This window comes from Bos javanicus, chromosome 19, assembly GCF_032452875.1.
Source record: "Bos javanicus breed banteng chromosome 19, ARS-OSU_banteng_1.0, whole genome shotgun sequence".
NCBI lineage: Eukaryota > Metazoa > Chordata > Mammalia > Artiodactyla > Bovidae > Bos > Bos javanicus.
This window is the reverse complement of record NC_083886.1, coordinates 30787370-30806315: the sequence shown is the minus strand read 5'-3', so window position 1 is coordinate 30806315 and position 18946 is coordinate 30787370. Positions and strand designations below refer to the sequence as shown.

General features: G+C 48.2%; 1 protein-coding gene across 1 annotated transcript in view; it reads left to right on the top strand.

Moving 5' to 3' along the window:
- LOC133232089 (myosin-13) overlaps nucleotides 1-18946 on the top strand; it is a 47702-nt gene that overhangs the window by 24622 nt on the left and 4134 nt on the right. The window contains exons 19-33 of the mRNA XM_061391076.1: nucleotides 912-1048; nucleotides 2206-2461; nucleotides 4184-4426; nucleotides 6045-6221; nucleotides 8093-8238; nucleotides 8345-8435; nucleotides 9608-9997; nucleotides 10767-10893; nucleotides 10980-11098; nucleotides 13122-13318; nucleotides 13686-13869; nucleotides 14250-14415; nucleotides 15113-15237; nucleotides 16025-16618; nucleotides 18617-18742. Of these exons, the coding sequence (XP_061247060.1) occupies nucleotides 912-1048; nucleotides 2206-2461; nucleotides 4184-4426; nucleotides 6045-6221; nucleotides 8093-8238; nucleotides 8345-8435; nucleotides 9608-9997; nucleotides 10767-10893; nucleotides 10980-11098; nucleotides 13122-13318; nucleotides 13686-13869; nucleotides 14250-14415; nucleotides 15113-15237; nucleotides 16025-16618; nucleotides 18617-18742 (3078 nt within the window). The remainder of the gene's footprint in view (nucleotides 1-911; nucleotides 1049-2205; nucleotides 2462-4183; nucleotides 4427-6044; nucleotides 6222-8092; nucleotides 8239-8344; nucleotides 8436-9607; nucleotides 9998-10766; nucleotides 10894-10979; nucleotides 11099-13121; nucleotides 13319-13685; nucleotides 13870-14249; nucleotides 14416-15112; nucleotides 15238-16024; nucleotides 16619-18616; nucleotides 18743-18946) is intronic.

The following is an 18946-nucleotide window of genomic DNA, read 5'->3' as shown; positions in this document are numbered from 1 at the left end:
AGGAATAGGAAGCTCTCTCTATGCTGATTTTAAGTGTCTAGAGGCTTAATTGGAAGCCCCAGCTCCAGCCCCAGCAGCCATAGAAGAAATCAACAGCAGCAGAGAATGAGTGCCCAAGGGGAGAGGGAGCCCAAGAGATCAGAGAACACAGAATTCCAGGGACCATGAGGTCCTGAGAAGAATTATAACCAATAAAAATGATCACCGTTATTGAGCACATGTACATTGAGACCTGTGACATGCCTTCTATACACATTTTACCGAATCTTTCAGATCACCTGATGGTGATAAGGGTGGTACTTACCTCATGAGGTTACTGGGAGGCTCCCAGAGGACAAGAGACTTGTTCGAGGTCGCATGGAGAGTGGGTGACAAAGGGCAGCTGCAAATCCTGGCCTGACTCCAAAGCTCCATGTTCTGAAAGGGGCCAGGGGACCATCAACCCCATTAGGGAAAAGCCTGCAGCCCCCACGGGTGCCCTGCTTCCCGGGAACATCACAGGGGCAGAGGAAGCCCTGCAGGTGTGGGCAGTGCAGGGAGGGGCCCCGAGGGTGGGACCCACCTCCTCAGCTGGGCGGAGAGATTGGAAGATGAGGATGGGGAGGCAGAGGCGTCTGTGAGTCCCTCCTGGTCTGCATCTGTGATTACATTTCTGCCCCATCCTCGCTTCCTGCACATGAACTCCATCAGAATCTGTCTGCTTGGGCCAGCGGGGCCTGGAACATACCTTGGAACAGGACACAGAGAGGCTCCTGCAGAGAACACAGCCTCCAAAAACAGAGTCCTGGGAGCCAGATGCCTGCTGGTCCCAAGCCAGGGCTCTGAAGGCGAGGGCTGGGGCTAGACAGAGATAGCCCCCCTTGAGCACACAGGCTAAGGATGAAGCAGGGCCCATCTCTCCTTTTACACAGGTATTCTTCAAAGCTGGGCTCCTGGGCCTCTTGGAGGAGATGAGGGACGAGAAGCTGGTGACCCTGATGACACGCACGCAGGCTTTATGCCGGGGCTACCTGATGCGGGTAGAGTTCAAGAAGATGATGGAGAGAAGGTGATGCAAGCTCTCGCCTCCCTGCCCTCCTCCCGGGAGCTGACCATCGCTTCGTGCTTTAATCTTAAGATGTTCACTAATTTGTCCCACATTTACTGAGCCACGGTTCTGTTCTGGGGCCTCTGCTTGACACTGGGGAAGCAGAAATGATCCCTGGCCTCCAGGAGCCCACAGAGGAGTGGGAAGCAGACACCTGCTCGGCTAGTTTTGTGGACGGATTGGGGGCTGGGGTTGGCATGAAAGGGCAGCAAAAAACAAAGAGCTTTCCAAAGGAGGTTTTTCATGGCTGGAGGAAGGGTGGCCTGTGGGTTGGGGGGAGCAAAAGCAGCCTCTCCTCGCTTGACTGAAGCGAGGAGAGGCTGGCAGTGGAGGTCCCCACCTGCCACCTTGAAGAGCCCAGGTTAAATCTTCCACTTGATGGGGAGCCATGAAGATGAGTGAGAGGATCGGATTTGTTTCAATAGCTCAGACAGGTCACCTGGGAGACTTTCCTGGCAAGCCAGTGGTTAAGACTCCACGCTTCCACTGCAGGAGGCACAGGTTTGATCCCTGTTCCAGGAAGTAAGATCCCGCTTGCCACGCGGCGTGGCCATAAAACAAAATGCACACATACTCAGAGAGGTCACTGGCAGCCACAAGAAGAGCAGGCCTGAAGGCACAAGAGAGGGAAGGCCAGGCTGTAGCAGAAGTCCAAATAGAAGATGACAGGACCTGAATTAGGAAACAGGACAGAAAGGATTGAATGAAGCTTGGAGGGCCTTCGTCCTTCAGTAATTCAACAGGAGGAACAGCACCACTGTGGGCCAGTCCTGTGCCGGGATTCCCTGCGACCCCTTCTCCCTGATTCCCTGTATTCCCTGTCCTTCACTACCTCCCGGAGTTTGCTCAGACTGACAACCTTAGGGTGAGCATTTTCAGTAGGGTGGTGGAGGTGGAAGCCAGGTGGATGGCACCTCTCTCACCTCCTAAATTTGCACATGCTGTTTCCTCTCCTCTTCGTTTCCAGAACAGACTCTGGAGCTCATGGGATGGGTGCAGCCAAGCTGCACCTCTTCCCACCTGACCCATAAGGGTGAAGGTCTTGGGCCCCACGGGGGCAGGGGGGTGGAGACTGCACCTTGCTGTGGTCCATTAACCCCAGTCCTAACAATACACAGGGACTCCATCTTCTGCATCCAGTACAACATCCGATCTTTTATGAACGTCAAGCACTGGCCCTGGATGAACCTGTTCTTCAAGATCAAGCCCCTGCTGAAGAGCGCGGAGGCCGAGAAGGAGATAGCCACCATGAAGGAAGACTTTGAGAGAGCCAAGGAAGAACTGGCCAGATCTGAGGCTCGCCGAAAGGAGCTGGAGGAGAAAATGGTGTCCCTGCTGCAGGAAAAGAATGACCTCCAGTTGCAGGTCCAGACTGTAAGTATCTCCCTGAGGCCAGGAGGATCCATCAGTTTATTCAAGCGATAGTGGTGCCACCCAGTGGGCTTGTGGGGTATTACATCACTGCCCTGCTAGTAAAAGGCCAGCCCGGGCTTGTGGACTCAATACACTGCAGAATACATCTGCAAAGTGAATTTGTGCTCACTTTATTTCTCCCTGTCTTCTACAGCAGAGTCAGATGTATTTTGCTGTGGGATGAGGGCGATGTGCCTGTCCTAATAAAAAATCTGTCAGTGATATACCAAGTCTTTTTAAAAATCATGTAACTAAATCACTGGGAGTTTCCTGGTGGCCTAGTGGTTAGGATTCCAGGTTTTCACTGCCATGGCCTAGGTTCAATTCCTGGTCAGAGAACTAAGATCTTGTAGGCTGAGTGGTTCAGCCAAAAAATTTAAAGATAAAAACATTTTTAAAAATTAAAGATATGCATATTTTCAAAGATATAGGGAAAATGAAGCTGTATATCTAGTACATAACACTCTGGCAGCATAATGGTCTCATTTCAGAGAGCCAAGACATTTAGTGTTTGCTCTTTTTAATAAACTCCCAATACATTTACCTTTTGCTTAAGTGCACAGCACCTCCTCCTCCCCTTTCACCTTCCCAAGCACGGTGAGCACAAGAACAAGTTTTGGAACCAGATATCTGGGTTTACATCCCAGATCCTCCACTTGGCAGCTGTGGGACCTCAGCCAGGTGACTTATCTTTTTTGTGCCTTAGTTTTCTCAACTGTGAAATGGGCACAGCAATAGCCCCTCACCTCTTAGGGTAGCTGGGAGGCTCAGATGAGTTCATGCATGTAACACAGGACATGTTCAGTAAACACAGAAGGCTATTCTTCCCGGACTCTTTTCATCCATTACCTTGAAATGCGTGTCCAGTTCTCACAACACTGAGAAGTAAGTAAGAGAGGATATAATGTGTTTACATTTAACATAACATAATCAGCTAATCGTGGCCACTCCAAGAGACTCATTGCAGAGCCTTCTGGGGAATGTACATATTTAATCACTTGTTTCTGTCTATTTGGGGTTTTCTGTTCTGTGGCTTAAGGAAGCAGACCTCAGGAGTTGTAAGAAGCACTAGCTGTGGAGAGTTTCAAAAGGTGGTCAAGTTTGGGGAATATTAGTTACCGTGTGAAAGCACAGAGTGGATGCGTTGATCTTCAACTCGTGTAGGAGGAAGAGGGAGATGGCCGGGCGTCCAAATGTGACAAATTTGCAGAGGCTTCATGAATGCTACGTGCGCCTTTGCTTGAGAATTCCTATTAAGTAGATGACACCATTAGTGGCTAAAAAAAAAAGTATTTGGATGACATACGTGAGTATGTGCATGCATGTGTGCACACATGTGCACATATGTGTGTGTGTATGTGTGTTTGTGGCGATGATCCATTCCTTGACTTGGGTCCAGATAATGGGCTTTTGGAGGGTAAAGCCCTTCCCTCTGGGGTTGGTCAAAAGGCTGATTAAAAGACAACAGTCTGTAAATAACACGATCCTGCTGTATAGCCCAAGGAACTGTATTTAACATCCTGTGATAAACTATAATGGAAAAGAATATGAAAAAGAACGTGAATCTGTGTGTAAATGAATCACTTGGCTGCACAGCAGAGACTAACACAACACTGTAAATCAACTATCCTTCAAAAAATAAATTAGAAAAAACAATGATCTGTTTGGTTTTTTTTTTTTAAGGAAACAGAAAACCTGATGGATGCTGAGGAGCGGTGTGAGGGACTCATCAAAAGCAAGATTCAGCTGGAGGCCAAGGTGAAGGAGCTGAACGAGAGGCTGGAAGAGGAGGAGGAGATGAATTCTGAACTGGTTGCCAAGAAGAGGAACCTGGAAGACAAATGCTCCTCCCTCAAAAGAGACATTGACGACCTGGAGCTGACCCTGACCAAAGTGGAGAAAGAGAAGCATGCCACGGAGAACAAGGTGGGCATCCCCACCCCTCCTCCCAGGAGGAGACAGGTAGGGAAGGAATTGCCCGGAAGTGGGAGGGGAATGAATCCACCTCCACCCTGTTCTTAAACCTGTGGGCTCTTCCCTCGCTCCTGCTACCTGCCTGGTCACACCACAAGCTTCTAGCCCCAACCCTTCCTCCACAAAGCAAGAGATCCTTCAGGAGAAGCACTTGGCACAGGGAAGCCAAGGAATGTGCCCATAGAGCCAGGCAGATGATCGGGGAGGCAGGTGGTGAAGGAGGCAGAAAACTGGACCACACCAAGGACTGGCAGGGAGGTTAGAGGTTCAGGGACCCTCATGTATTACTGGTAAAATGTAGACTAATGCAGCCTACGGGAAAGCCATCTGGAAAGTCTTAGCTGAGTTAAGAATCCATGCATCCTTCAACCCAGTGATTCTGCTTCTGGGTATACAGACCAAGGAGTTCTTCTGCCAGGTCCATAAGGGGACATGTATGAGGAGGCTCATGGCAGCATTTCTTGTGGTGGGGGGATGGATGCTGGAGGCAGGATCAGGGTCCACCTGGGTGGATGGAGAGGTGAGATGTGGAGGAGACACAGCAGGGTGTACACACAGCCATTGGGACGAGATGGATGTAAAAACCTCGTGCTGAGTGTGGGGACAAAGGAAGAAAATGAAACATATGGCATGAAACTGTTTATGTAGACTAAAATTACACGCACACAAAATAACACTTCACAAAAATACATGGAAAATACAGTCCATGATTCACATCATCTTTGTTGCCAGGGAGGTAGAGATGGCTCAAGGCAGTGTCGAATGGACAACTGGGTGTCAGTAGGGAGGTGACAGGGAGGGGTAGGGACTGTGGCAACCTGGAGAGCACTGGCCCTGCCCCCAGGTGGCAGCCAGGACCCAGTGCCAGCCAATTGTTGCCAGGTGGGGATGTGAACGCTGCATGGCCAGAGCTTCTGGTTTTCCTTGAGGAATCAGACATCCAGATTTTAGGTGAAATCTCATTTTTCCCCCCAATGTTTACAACTTATTTAAAAGTTGTACACTATTATGTGGCCGGATTTGGCCCACAGGTCAGGAATTAACAACGTCTGGTCTGGAAGAGCGCTGCACGTGGGAAAAGCTCAGTTTAATGCTTTAAAGCTCCGTGGTTGGTGCCCTGGCCCTGCTTCCTGACACAGGGGACTCCCCATTCTGGATTTTCTTGCGTAGCACCTCCTGCCTATTCCTCTTCCCCTTCCTGCCTCATTCTAAGCCCTGGCCAGCTAATAAACAAATTCCCATGGATATAATCTGATGAGTATAGGTTGATGTGTTGTTTTTTGGAGGCAGCATGTTTGCATGGATAATGTCCTTCTGTGTACCATATGATGTCCTCTTTTAAAAAAAAAAAAAATTATCCTAAAGGGCCCTGTGATAGGCCGGTGAGGACTGAAAAACACCAGAGGCTGCCAATTTCAGGATGATGCAGCCAACACAAGGGCACCTGCTGGAGAGGCAAAGAAGCAGTAACCAAAAAAGAGAAAGTCAAAGAAAAAAAATCAATAGCCTTTGCTGGAAGCTTCTGGTTTAATTGCTTGAACTGGTTTCAACTGGTGATATACTCCCTTAGGTAAAGAATCTTTCAGAAGAAATGACAGCACTTGAAGAAAACATTTCCAAACTGACCAGAGAGAAGAAATCTCTGCAGGAAGCCCACCAGCAAACACTGGATGATCTTCAGGTTGAAGAAGACAAAGTCAATGGTCTGATCAAAATAAACGCCAAGCTGGAGCAGCAAACAGATGATGTGAGGAGATTTCATTACTATGCCCTAACATTGACAACTCGCAGAAACAAAGACAAGATGAGGTCTACACGGGATGCAGGGGCTGAGGGTTCTGATTCTGGGGTCAGAATCTCTGAGTTCAGATCTCAGCCCCTTCCAAATAAATGTGGAATGCTGAGCGAGCCACTTAAACTTGTGATGCCTCAGTTCCCACCTTGTGAAATGGGGATTCAATTAGCTTTACCTCCAAGAGTTTTCATGGAAAGCTTAGCACACAGAGCGTGTTCAGTAAAATGTCAGCTGCTAATATCACCGCCACCATCGTCATCACTATCATCCTCACCCTCAGCATCACCAGCACCAGCATCATCACCCTCAGCATCACCGGCACCAGCACCATCACCACCATCATCACCCTCAGCATCACCAGCATCATCACTACCACCATCACCATCATCATCGCCACCATCACCACAATCATCACTGTCACCACCATCATCACCATCGTCATCACCATCGTCATCAACACTATTATCCCATCACCATCAGCATCACTGTCATCACCACCATCAGTACCACCATCACCACCATCACCATCACCACCATCGTCATCACCGTCGTCATCAGCACTATTATCCCATCACCATCAGCATCACTGTCATCACCACCAGCACCATCACCACCATCATCACCCTCAGCATCACCAGCATCATCACTACCACCATCACCATCATCATCGCCACCATCGCCACAATCATCACTGTCACCACCATCATCACCATCGTCATCACCATCATCATCACCAATGTTATCCCATCACCATCAGCATCACTGTCATCACCACCATCAGCATCATCACCACCATCATCACCATCACCACCATCATCACCCTCAGCATCACCAGCATCATCACTACCACCATTACCATCATCATCATCATCGCTACCATCATCACCATCGTCATCAGTACCACCATCACCACCATCACCATCACCACCATCATCACCATCGTCATCACCATCGTCATCAGCACTATTATCCCATCACCATCACTATCAGCATCACCATCAGCATCACCACCATCACCATCACCACCATCACCACCATCATCACCATCATCATCACCACTACTATCCCCATCAGTACCACCATCATCACCAGCATCATCACCAGCATCATCACCATCAGCAGCAGCATCACTATCATCATCATTACTAGCATCCACTTGTAGGTCCTTGGGTTCCAACAGCTTCAATCCTGTTCTAACTTTGTTAAAAATGAGTTCCATTGGTGGTCTGAAAAATTACCATCAACCCCCTCCCTACCCCCACATCACGTTACACTTTTGTTCTTGATATAAGAGCCAGGTTTGAAGCTTTAAGGTTTCACTGCCAATCATGGCTAGAATGTTTCCAGATTGCTACAATTGTCCTGAAGCCAGAGCAGGTGTCCTCCCCAACAGCTCCTTTCCCTCACCACTCCCCCCCCACACACACACATTCTTTGCCTAAATCTCCCCACAGCTGCCTGGTGCAGGTAGGGGAGAAGATTGACAGTATATAATCTAGACTGTCCCAGGCACAGCTGGGGCAGTGCCCTCCCACAGGTGCCCCGTTTGTTCTGTCTGGGTAAGAGTGTGCATCCCCCAGCACCATGTTTCCATCATGGTGCATGGGTAGGCCAAATGGGCATCAGCTGAAAGAGGCACTGGGAGGCCTCGGGGGGGACCCAGCATTTGCCAGAGGACAGAAGAGGGAGGAGGCAGGGGCCATGCTCCCTCCCAGGGCAGAGGTGAGAGCTCACAGCTGCAGGATCCCAGGGACACTGCCTTTGGCTAAGAGGCAAGCTCAGCTCCCAGCATATCTCAACCCTCCCCCACCATGTCTTCCCAGCTGGAGGGCTGCTTAGAGCAGGAGAAGAAACTGCGGGCTGACCTGGAGCGAGCAAAGAGGAAGCTGGAAGGAGACCTGAAGCTGTGCCAGGAGTCGATCATGGACCTGGAAAACGACAAGCAGCAAATGGAGGAGAAGCTGCAGAAGTAGCTCTTTCATGTTCACCTCTGTGTTTGAGCCCGAAAGCTAACTTCTGCCTGTGAAGGGCTCATCATTCGGGTATTTTAAATATATATACGTATCTGTTTGCAGGAAGGATTTTGAAATCAGTCAGTTACAGACCAAAATTGAAGACGAACAAGTTCACAGTCTGCAGTTACAAAAGAAGATTAAAGAACTGCAGGTAACGTGTGGACACCTTCCCCACCGACTGGAAATCCCTGTATCAGGGACCCCTCCTTGCTCTTTCCCCTAGGTTTCTCTTTTTAAAGTATTTATATATTTGGCCGCACTGGGTATTAGGTGCAGCAAATTACATCTTGTGTTGCATCATGTGGGCTTAGTTCCCCTTAGTTCCCGGACCAGGGATTGAACCTGAATCCTCTGCATTGCAAGGCACATTCTTAACCATTGGACCCCCAAGGAAGTCTCATCCCCAGGTTTCTTTTGCTGCTTTTTTGTCTTAGTCCTGTTGGAGCTGGAGAGAATCTCCTTCCATTTTTTTGAAGTTAATATTCAAATTGTTTAAGTTGCATATAAATAGATTTTCTTGAAGATAATTAAAATTATCCATAGACTAAATATTATTGATAAGGGTGCTCTAAGCACCGCTCCTAAGTCCAGGGTCCTTCCACCTTCTCGGAAATCCACTGCATCCTCTGGATCTTTTGTACACATGGATCTATGTACACAGACACAAAGAAAAATATATAGGAGATGCGTGCATGCATGCTAAGTCACTTCCGTCATGTCGACTCTTTGCAACTGCATAGACTGTAGCCTGCCAGGTTCCTATATCCATGGGATTCTCCAGGAAGAATACTGGAATGGATCTGCAATGGATTGCCATGCCCTCCTCCAGGGGATCTTCCTAAAAGGAACAAGAATATTAAATAAATATGTATATATATAAACCTCTACATAATATGTATGTATATGGGGACTTCCCTAGCAGTCCAGTGGTTAGAAGTCAGTGCTTCTACTGCTATGGGCCCATGTTTGATGCCTGGTCAGGGAACTAAGATTATCCAAGCCATGCAGCATGGCCAAATATATATATACATACAAAAAATATATACACTTAAAATATTATATAGAGACTAACATTACACGAGTTGCTCTCTTCATGTAGCTGTCCATGGTAGACATGAGTGGACATCTTACTACTTTGTGGTCTCCTGGACCATGGGCTGATCTGACCATTCCCCTATTGATGGGCACTTAGATTGTGGCCAAGTTTTCTTCCAAGGATTTAATATTATAATGTATTCTTGACTATCCTCCCCACCATGTCCTCCCCAAAGTAGGGCTGTTGCCCAACCCCCCATGACCTTCCTGACCCAGTGACCCTTCCAGGCCCGCACTGAAGAACTGGAGGAGGAGGTGGAAGCAGAACACACACTCAGAGGCAAGATTGAGAAGCAGCGCGCGGACCTCTCCCGGGAACTGGAGGAGATCAGCGAGCGGCTGGAAGAAGCCAGCGGGGCCACTTCAGTCCAGATCGAGATGAACAAGAAGCGGGAGGCTGAGTTCCAGAAACTGCGCCGGGACCTGGAGGAGGCCACTCTGCAGCACGAGGCCACGACGACCACACTGAGGAAGAAGCACGCGGACAGTGTGGCCGAGCTGGGGGAGCAGATCGACAACCTGCAGAGGGTCAAGCAGAAGCTGGAGAAGGAGAAGAGTGAGCTGAAGATGGAGATCGATGACATGGCCAGTAACATCGAGACTGTCTCCAAGTCAAAGGTATCTGATGCTTTTGCTCTCTGCAAAGGCGAGGCAGCATCCACCTGCTGGGTGAGCAGGTACAGTTCCATGCCTGCAACTCACTGCATGTTCTGAACGGTAACACTCTCTCCACTTCCATCTGCTCCTGGCTCCCCAAATTCATTCAGGTCACCAGAGCCCTGATCCAAAGATCTGCTACAACTCAAGATCTCATCATTCATCCAGTCTGTCCCAAATGCTTCCAATCCATCTCCCATTTTCTTATTTATTTATTTGTGTGTCCATGCCTGCTAAGTCACTTAAGTTGCATCTGACTCTTGTGACCCTATGGACTATAGTCTGCCAGGCTCCTCTGTCCATGGGATTCTCCAGGCAATAATACTGGAGTGGGTTGCCATGTCCTCCTCCAGGGGATCTTCCCAACCCAGGCATCGAACCCAGGTCTCTTACGTCTCCTGTAGGTGGGTTCTTTACTACGAGTGCCACCTGGGAAGTCCATTTTTTTATTTGCTTATTATTTATTTGGCTGTGTCAAGTCTTAGCTGTGACACACAAAGTCTTTTGTTGTGATGCTCAGACTCTCTAGTTGCAGCACAAGGGTTTAATTCCTCCACAGCATGTAAGAGCTTAGTTCCTGGACCAGGGATCAAACCCGAGTCCCCTCCACTGCAAGGCAGATTCTTCAAAGTGGCAACCCCACTTTGAAGCTAAACTATCAAATGATTTGATACTGGGAACCCAGGATCCATTTTTCCCATTCATGTTGGCTTTTTTTTTTTTTTTCAAGAGTACTGTGGAAAGGATGTGCCGGACTGTGGAAGACCAGTTTAATGAGATCAAGGCCAAGGATGACCAACAGACACAGTTAATCCATGACCTGAATATGCAGAAGGCAAGCCTGCAGACCCAAAATGGTGAGGATGGGCAGGGCCCCAGGGTCCCACCGCACCACAGAAGAGGGTGGTCCAAACCCTGACGTGGGCCCACATCTGTTTGCCAGGGGAGCTAAGCCACCAAGTGGAAGAGAAGGCCGCTCTGATCTCACAGCTAACCAAAGGCAAGCAGGTCCTCACCCAGCAGCTGGAGGATCTCAAGAGGCAGCTGGAGGAAGAAACCAAGGTAAGGATGGATGCCTCCGTCTAGAAAGGTAGAGTCAGGTAGGACCTGAGAAGCCATGGAGCTGGTTGAGGGCAGTGCTGTGTCATGAAGTCTGATGCTGCTCCTCTCTTCCTTGCAGTAGGACAGGAAATGTTCTTGGAGGTTCCAGAACCTTGGCATTGGATCTCCTTCTTCAGAGCTAGAAAATTCTACCAGGGTGCTCCATCCTCGGAGCCCCTCTGTTCCCCAGTGGAGGGGCTGATAAACTCCCCTCCCCCACCACTGTACTAGCTGGGCCATCTCTGCCTCTGTGCATCTTCCCACTCTGCCCAGCAATCATTCCACCCCCTTGAAATGCCCTCCTCTCTCTCCTCCATCACTCTTTATGTATCACCAGCTACAACACCAACATTTAAGAACCCCCTCCTCCAAAAGGCTGGTTGGTTTGGGGGCGCTCTTGAGACATTTGCATAAATGCAAACACCATCATCATGTTCTTGACGTCAATATCAAGATATTTATAATTCACATCCCCCAACTAATCTGTCAACTCCTAGAGGGCAAGAATGATTTTTCCCCACTGTAGTAGTTAACAGTAGTTACAGCACACAGCAGAACAGTGCACACAGTGGGCGCTTAGTAAATGTTGTCGATGTGTGTTTGAGAACTAAAACACAAAACCAAGAGTGCCCAACACTGCATATATATAGTTCTGGGGTTGTCATGTGCCAGCTAAAACTTACAGGGCACTTTTCTGGAATTCCAGCAAACTCCATCTGCCTCTCCTAAAAAACAAGAAAAGTGCTGTATTTGTCTCCCTTCTTTCTAGTATATGGTTGGGGTTCCTGGGGGACTTGTGGGACAGAGGGAGTGGAGAGAATCAGAGCCTGAGAAGGCCCCTTCCAGGAGCAGGGCTGTCCTTTGGCCAGGATGCAGAAGGAGCTAAGCTTTCCTTCCTGGGAAAAGTTTGTTGTTTATTTGTGTCTTTGTTGTTGTTGTTCAGCTGCTAAGTCGTGTCCTACTCTCTGAGACCCCATGGACTGTAATCCATCGGGCTCCACTGTCCATGGGGTTCTCCTGGCAAGAATACTGGAGTGGTTGCCATTTCCTTCTCCAATTTGTGCCTTTAAAAGTATGCAAATATATGAGTTACTGCACTGGGCCAACCAGAAAGTGTGCTGTGACCATTATGATGAGAGCACCAGTTTCCTCCCGACCAGGTAGAAGTGAGTGATGGAGGCCTCCAACATGTCCCCCTTCTGCTTGGGAAGTGGTGGCAGGGCCGTGGAAACTGCACAGCTCATGTCAGAATTCCCGGGTGGGGACACAGCCCATTGATGACACCAGAATACACTTTTGGGGTTTTCATGGTCACAGTATTCCGAAAGACTGCATTAAGTAGTGAGAAGATCAACCCCTTTCTGATTCTCCTCCAATTATTCTGATTAAATAAGAAAAAGGTCTCAATTCGGATGTTGTTGTTTAGTCACTGAGTCATGTCTGACTACTCTGTGACCCCATGTGAGCCCGCCAGGCTGGTTAGTAGTCCATGGGATTTCCCGGGCAAGAATACTGGAGGGGGTTGCCATTTCCTCTTCCAGGGGATCTTCCCGACTCAGGGACCAAACCCAAGTCTCCTGCATTGGCAGGCGGGTTCTTTACCCCTGAACTAGGAGGGAAGCCCCTCAGTTTGGATACCATCTCTCTCACACTGGTGCATCCTCCTTACCAAAACACAAGAGCGTAGGACTAGGAGACAGGGTCACAGCCGCAAATTACTCAGCTAGAAGGTGGTAACACTGTCTTACCTCCATTGCATTTATTCGATTACCTTCTGTTTACCGCAAGTGTTAATGGTTTTCCACTTAAATATAATAGTCTACTTTTTAAAAAGCGAAGTAAAACAGGAGCTATGCTGCTTCAGCGAAGTTTGTGAAGGCAGCAAGCGAATGGTTCAAGTTGGGAAACACTGATTGAAACAAAATTACTTACCCTGGAAAATGACCAAACGGTTTTGCAATTTGCCACCACGGCGATTCCGCAGGCCAAGAGCGCCCTGGCCCACGCCCTGCAGTCCGCCCGCCACGACTGCGACCTGCTGCGCGAGCAGTACGAGGAGGAGCAGGAGGGCAAGGCCGAGCTGCAGAGGGCGCTGTCCAAGGCCAACAGCGAGGTGGCCCAGTGGAGGACCAAGTACGAGACAGACGCCATCCAGCGCACGGAGGAGCTGGAGGAGGCCAAGTAGGGGCTCCCAGGTTACGCTAGGACAGACGACCTTAAGACACAAGGGAGAGACAGGTGACAGGCCCTGTCTTCCTCCCTAGGCCTTCAAGTTTTCCTAAGCACACAGACCAGGTCTCCATGCCCTTCCCCCTGGGGCCTGTCCATTCATTCCACCTGGTCCCCTTGGCACCTCCTAGGTGACTGCTTTGCCACCAAACATTTTGGGGTTCTTCAGGTGATACTTAGCTCCTATCCAATCATCAAACTCTAGCCCTTGGTCTTATCAAATTCCAGTCCTTTATAGATGGCTCCATTCCCTCCTTATCTGACAGTTACTTCTGAAAGAGTCCACCTTTCCCAGCAACAGTAGGTCTGATCCTCTTAGGAAAAAACTGGCCCAGAGGCTCCAGGAAGCAGAGGAAAACACAGAGGCTGCGAGCTCCAAGTGTGCATCCTTGGAGAAAACCAAGCAGAGGCTCCAGGGAGAGGTGGATGATCTGATGCTGGATTTGGAGCGGGCCAACACCGCCTGTGCCTGCCTGGACAAGAAGCAGAGGAACTTCGATAAGGTCCTTCCCCAACACTCGATGCAAGAGATGTGTGAATGCACACACCTTCGGGGTAGCGGGAGGTGCAGAGAGCATCAAGTCCGGAGTGGAGAACTTGGGGCTTTGCACTGTCTCTTGATTTTGTGATGGTCCCTCTGAAAGGAATTTTATTTTCCATCAAAGTTAATTCAGATTACTTTGAGACCAGCATATCTTTCAGAATACAGCAGATGTCTGTAGAGATATCAGAGTTTGGAACCCCTGAGTTTGGGGAATCCCTTGTTTCTTTGGTCTCTAAAGATGGGAGGGTCCCACTTTGGCATCGCTGACATGACTCACTGTTAACATGACTCAGTTCCTGGCCTTCTCGGCTCTTGATGGGTCCCTCTGTCACCTCCTAGGTCATCTCAGAGTGGAAACAAAAACTAGATGAGAATCAAGCTGAGTTGGAAGCAGCTCAGAAAGAGTCCAGATCTCATAGTACTGAAGTCTTCAAGATGCGCAACGCCTACGAGGAGGTGGTGGATCAGTTAGAGACACTGAGACGGGAGAATAAAAATCTGCAAGGTGAGCACTGCCCCTCGCAGGGGTAAGACAGCCCCCAGCTCTCTCCCCCCACTCACAGGAGTGCGACAGTCCCCCCTTCTCTTCCAGGCACCTCTCCCCGACTTAGCCACGGCTGCCTCCTTCTCACTGCCCCACAAAATCCTCACATCTACTCCGTGACCCCAGGACCCAAACTCCACCAATGGAAGGCATAGTGGCAGCCAAGCCTCTATGTTCTCAAGAGCAGAGGGCTCCTGGGCTGCCAAGCTCCTACGCTGCTAGAGAACAGATCTTCCATGAATTCTGTCTCTACGTGGCTTTGTGTCCTCGGGTCTGACACTAAATCCCTTAGGGTCTCAGACTCCTGATCTACAAAATTAGACCAGACCCAATGCCCTCGAGAGCCCCTTCTATTTCCAAGACTGTGATTCTATGTACACTCTCCATGATTTCCTCCCTGGTCCTCTCCGTGACCATTTTGTAGACTGTGTGAAGATGCAGGGTCACAGTGTTCGGCTGTTCCTCCCTCTGCCCCTCCAGGTGAGGCCACACACCTGTGTCTTACCGACACCTCCCCCGAAAGGCTACACTGTATTTGTTCTTTCCTGTATCAATGTCATGAATGAATTGCCAGTCCCTCAGTTCCCTGCCAAAATTTGATCCTGTGCGATCAAACAGAACCTGTGGAAGTAGCCTAAATCAAGCCTGTCCTTTGCAGAAGAGATTTCCGACTTAACCATGCAGATTGCGGAAACAAACAAGAATCTTCAGGAAGTGGAGAAGACCAAGAAGCAGGTGGAGCAAGAAAAGTCAGACCTCCAGGCTGCCCTAGAAGAGGTGGAGGTAAGTGCCTGGGATGTGATGGAGAAGCACAGAGCACCACGGAAGGGGAACTAGACCATCTCCCTGGGCACCCTTCCGGCACTGGAGCTTTGCTGGAAAGAACATTCAGCTGCCTGCACCCCACGGTGGGGGTGGGAAGGGCAGCTGTGTCCTGCTGCTTCATCTCCTCCAAGTCCTCCAGTCCATCATATAATATTTTCCCTATTGAATAAATAAACCTGTCTTTATGTCCTCAACATCTCAGAAAGGAAGAACTCCATCACCAAACATCCTGAAAGCCAGCTCCAAATGCCTTAGCTTCAGCAAAGAGCTATGCACAGTCATATTTGGCCACTGGGAATTCCATGTGGCCCAAAGAGTGCAATGTCCTGATTTAATCATCCACAGTGGCCAGTGCAGGACAGATGGTTGAGATGTTTCTAAGGAAATTTCCACGACTCAGGGTAACAGGAGAGCAATTTCTCTTTCTCTGTCTTTTTAGAGATGAGGTAGGTTCCTGATTTATGGTCACTATTTTTTTTTAACAAAGACACAATAATCAAATTTTTACTAATTCAAAGAGATGCTCTGTCCTCAAGACATAAGGCTGTTTGTTTATAACAAAGTTTCAGCTCTAGTTTTAGCACTAGTCACAACTTGGGAGCGAACCGTTTGACCTCTTTGAGCATTGTTCTAGTCATTTGTAAAACGAGCGTAATGGCATCCATTTTATCAGGATGGGGATGAAAAACCTCGTTCCAGAAGGTGGCTGCCCCAGCACTCCCAGTCTCTCCTTTGCTTTTATCAGGGTTCCTTGGAGCATGAAGAGAGCAAGATCTTGCGTGTCCAGCTAGAGCTGAACCAGGTGAAATCCGAACTCGACCGCAGGCTCACTGAGAAGGATGAAGAAATCGAGCAGCTGAAAAGAAGCAGTCAGCGGGCGGCGGAGGCCATGCAGAGCATACTGGATGCTGAGATCCGGAGCAGGAATGATGCTCTGAGGCTGAAGAAGAAGATGGAGGGAGACCTCAACGAGATGGAGATTCAGCTGGGCCACTCCAACCGCCAGATGGCTGAGACCCAGAAACACCTGCGCTCAGTCCAGGGCCAGCTCAAGGTGAGTGGGCGGCCCACGGGGGACCTGGCGGGACCTCATCCTGCCCTGGGTTCCCATCTCACCCCTGGCTTCCCTATGAAGGACTCCCAGCTGCACCTGGATGATGCCCTGAGGAGCAACGAGGATCTCAAGGAGCAGCTGGCCATGGTGGAGCGCAGGAACGGCCTCTTGCAGGAGGAGCTGGAGGAGATGAAGGTGGCCTTGGAGCAGACGGAGCGGACCCGCAAGCTGTCGGAGCAGGAGCTGCTGGATGCCAATGACCGCATGCAGCTTCTTCACTCCCAGGTGAGTCCGTTCTTGCTGCACTCAGGGTCCACCCTGGGGGTCAGGCGGGATCCAGGCTCTGTGGAATGGAGTTTCCACCACTCCTCCCAGGCTAGTGGTCAAGACCAACTTTCATTAGGCTTAGTTCTTGGGATAACACTGTCTCTAGATGGAAGATGGCTGAGCTTTCTTTTATCCAAAGATAAAGAAGGATGAATTATTGCATAAAGGGGCTGGAGAAGGCTTCACAGATGCAGTAACATTTAAGCTGCAAGCTTAGATAATTAGGGCTTCCGTGTGGCTCAGACAGTAAAATATCTGCGTGCAATGCGGGAGACCTGGGTTCAATCCCTCCGTCAGGAAGATCCCCCGGAGAAAAGAATGGCAACCCACTCCAGTATTCTTGCCTGGAGAAATCAATGGACAGATGAGCCTGGTGGGCTACAGTTCATGGGATTACAAAGAGTCGGACATGACTGAGCAACTAACACATACACACACTTAGATAATTAGGGTCGTCTTTTGAAATAATTTTTTTAAGAAAGTTACAAAATTCCTTGTTTTATTTATTTATTTTTGGCCATCCCACATGGCATGTGGGTTCTTAGTTCCCCAAGAAAGTGAAAGTGAAAGTCACTCCGTTGTGTCCAACTCTTTGCCACCCAATGGACTATGCAGTCCATGAAATTCTCCAGGCCAGAATACTGGAGTGGGTAGCCGTTCCCTTCTCCAGGGGATCTTAAACCAACCCAGGGATGGAACCCAGGTCTCACACACAGCAGGCAGATTCTTTACCAGTTAAGCCACCAGGGAAGCCCCAACCAGGGATCAAACCCTTGCCTCCTGCAGTGCAAGCTCAAAGCCCTAATCATTGGACCATCAGGGAATTCCAAAAAAAAAAATTCCTTGCTTTAAAAACTAGAGAATACAAGCCAAAACACAGAAAAATACCAACCATATCGTTAGCATTTGGGGATCTTTTATTCTAGACTCTTGTTTCTATACATAAATATGATTTTTTTAGTAAATGTCATCAGTCTTTTTGTGATTTTTTTTTTCGTTTAACAATGTCATAAGCACATTTCTATATTTTAAAATAATTTTCCATGATACAGTCTTTTTAATGGCAGAAAAGTAGTCCATTTTAGTTGTGTATTACGACACTTTTATATAATCAGTCTTCTATGATTTGGTATTTTTAGATTGCTCCCAATAAAAGTTTTTATGATTAGAAGATTGCTATGACAAACTTCTTCATGTACATCCATGATTACTATTTCCTTAATATTCCTAGAAGTAAATAAACCCCTGGAAGCCCAATTTCATGGTCAAAACAGTAAAAGCATTTATATGCTATAAATTGCTCTTTAACAAAGTTGTCCCAATTTTTATTCCTATTGGGAAAATATGTGAGAGTGCTTAGCAATTATTTGTTTTAATCTTCACTAATATTTATGCTTGAAAATGCCTCACTTTAAAATTTCATATTTCTTTGATTACTAATGAGGTAGAACATTTTGTCATATTTGTTGGTTATTTGTATTTCGTCTGGTGTGTCTTAGCTATTTGTACTTTTGCCCTTTTTTCTTAATGGTTTATCTTATTTACATATTAAGGAAGGAGATATTTTTTCAGCAGTGCACATTGCAAATGCTTTCTCATTTGTCATCACATTTACAACCCTATGGATAATGTTTGGATAATCAGAATTATTTTTCATTTCATATAGTGAAATTAACCATTTCCTTGTTCCAACAGCATTAATTAAATAATCTATCCTTCCTCAAATATTTGAAAACCTACCTTAATTGTTTATTGTTATTTTACCTACAATTCTTGAATCTGATTTGGGACTTTCTGTCTGATCAATAATGAGTCTTTTTTAATATTTTTCACGTGAAAAATAAGAACCAGAACGTCCTCAACATTAGACTTCCTTCCCCACCCAACTCTCTCCCTTCCAATCACTGTAAGTGTCCATACGCAGCCTGAACCTCTGGTATCTAATTTTTCTTGTAGAACACGAGCCTGATAAATACCAAGAAAAAACTGGAAGCTGACATAGCCCAATGCCAGGCAGAGGTGGAGAACTCTATCCAGGAGTCCAAAAATGCGGAGGAGAAGGCCAAGAAAGCCATCACAGATGTGAGCTCCATTCTTTCCTCTCAGAGACACTGTCTGGAGATAAGAAAGGGGCTTCTAAGCCAGGGCCTGGCGAGTGGGTCTCCTCTCCTCAGCCCTGCAGTCAGTCAATGGTGGCTTCCTGGAGAGATGGAGACGGGAGGCTCAGCAGAGGCAGAGTGCGAGGGGAGCTGAGGGAGGGAGGACCAGCCTCGCAGCATCCTCCAT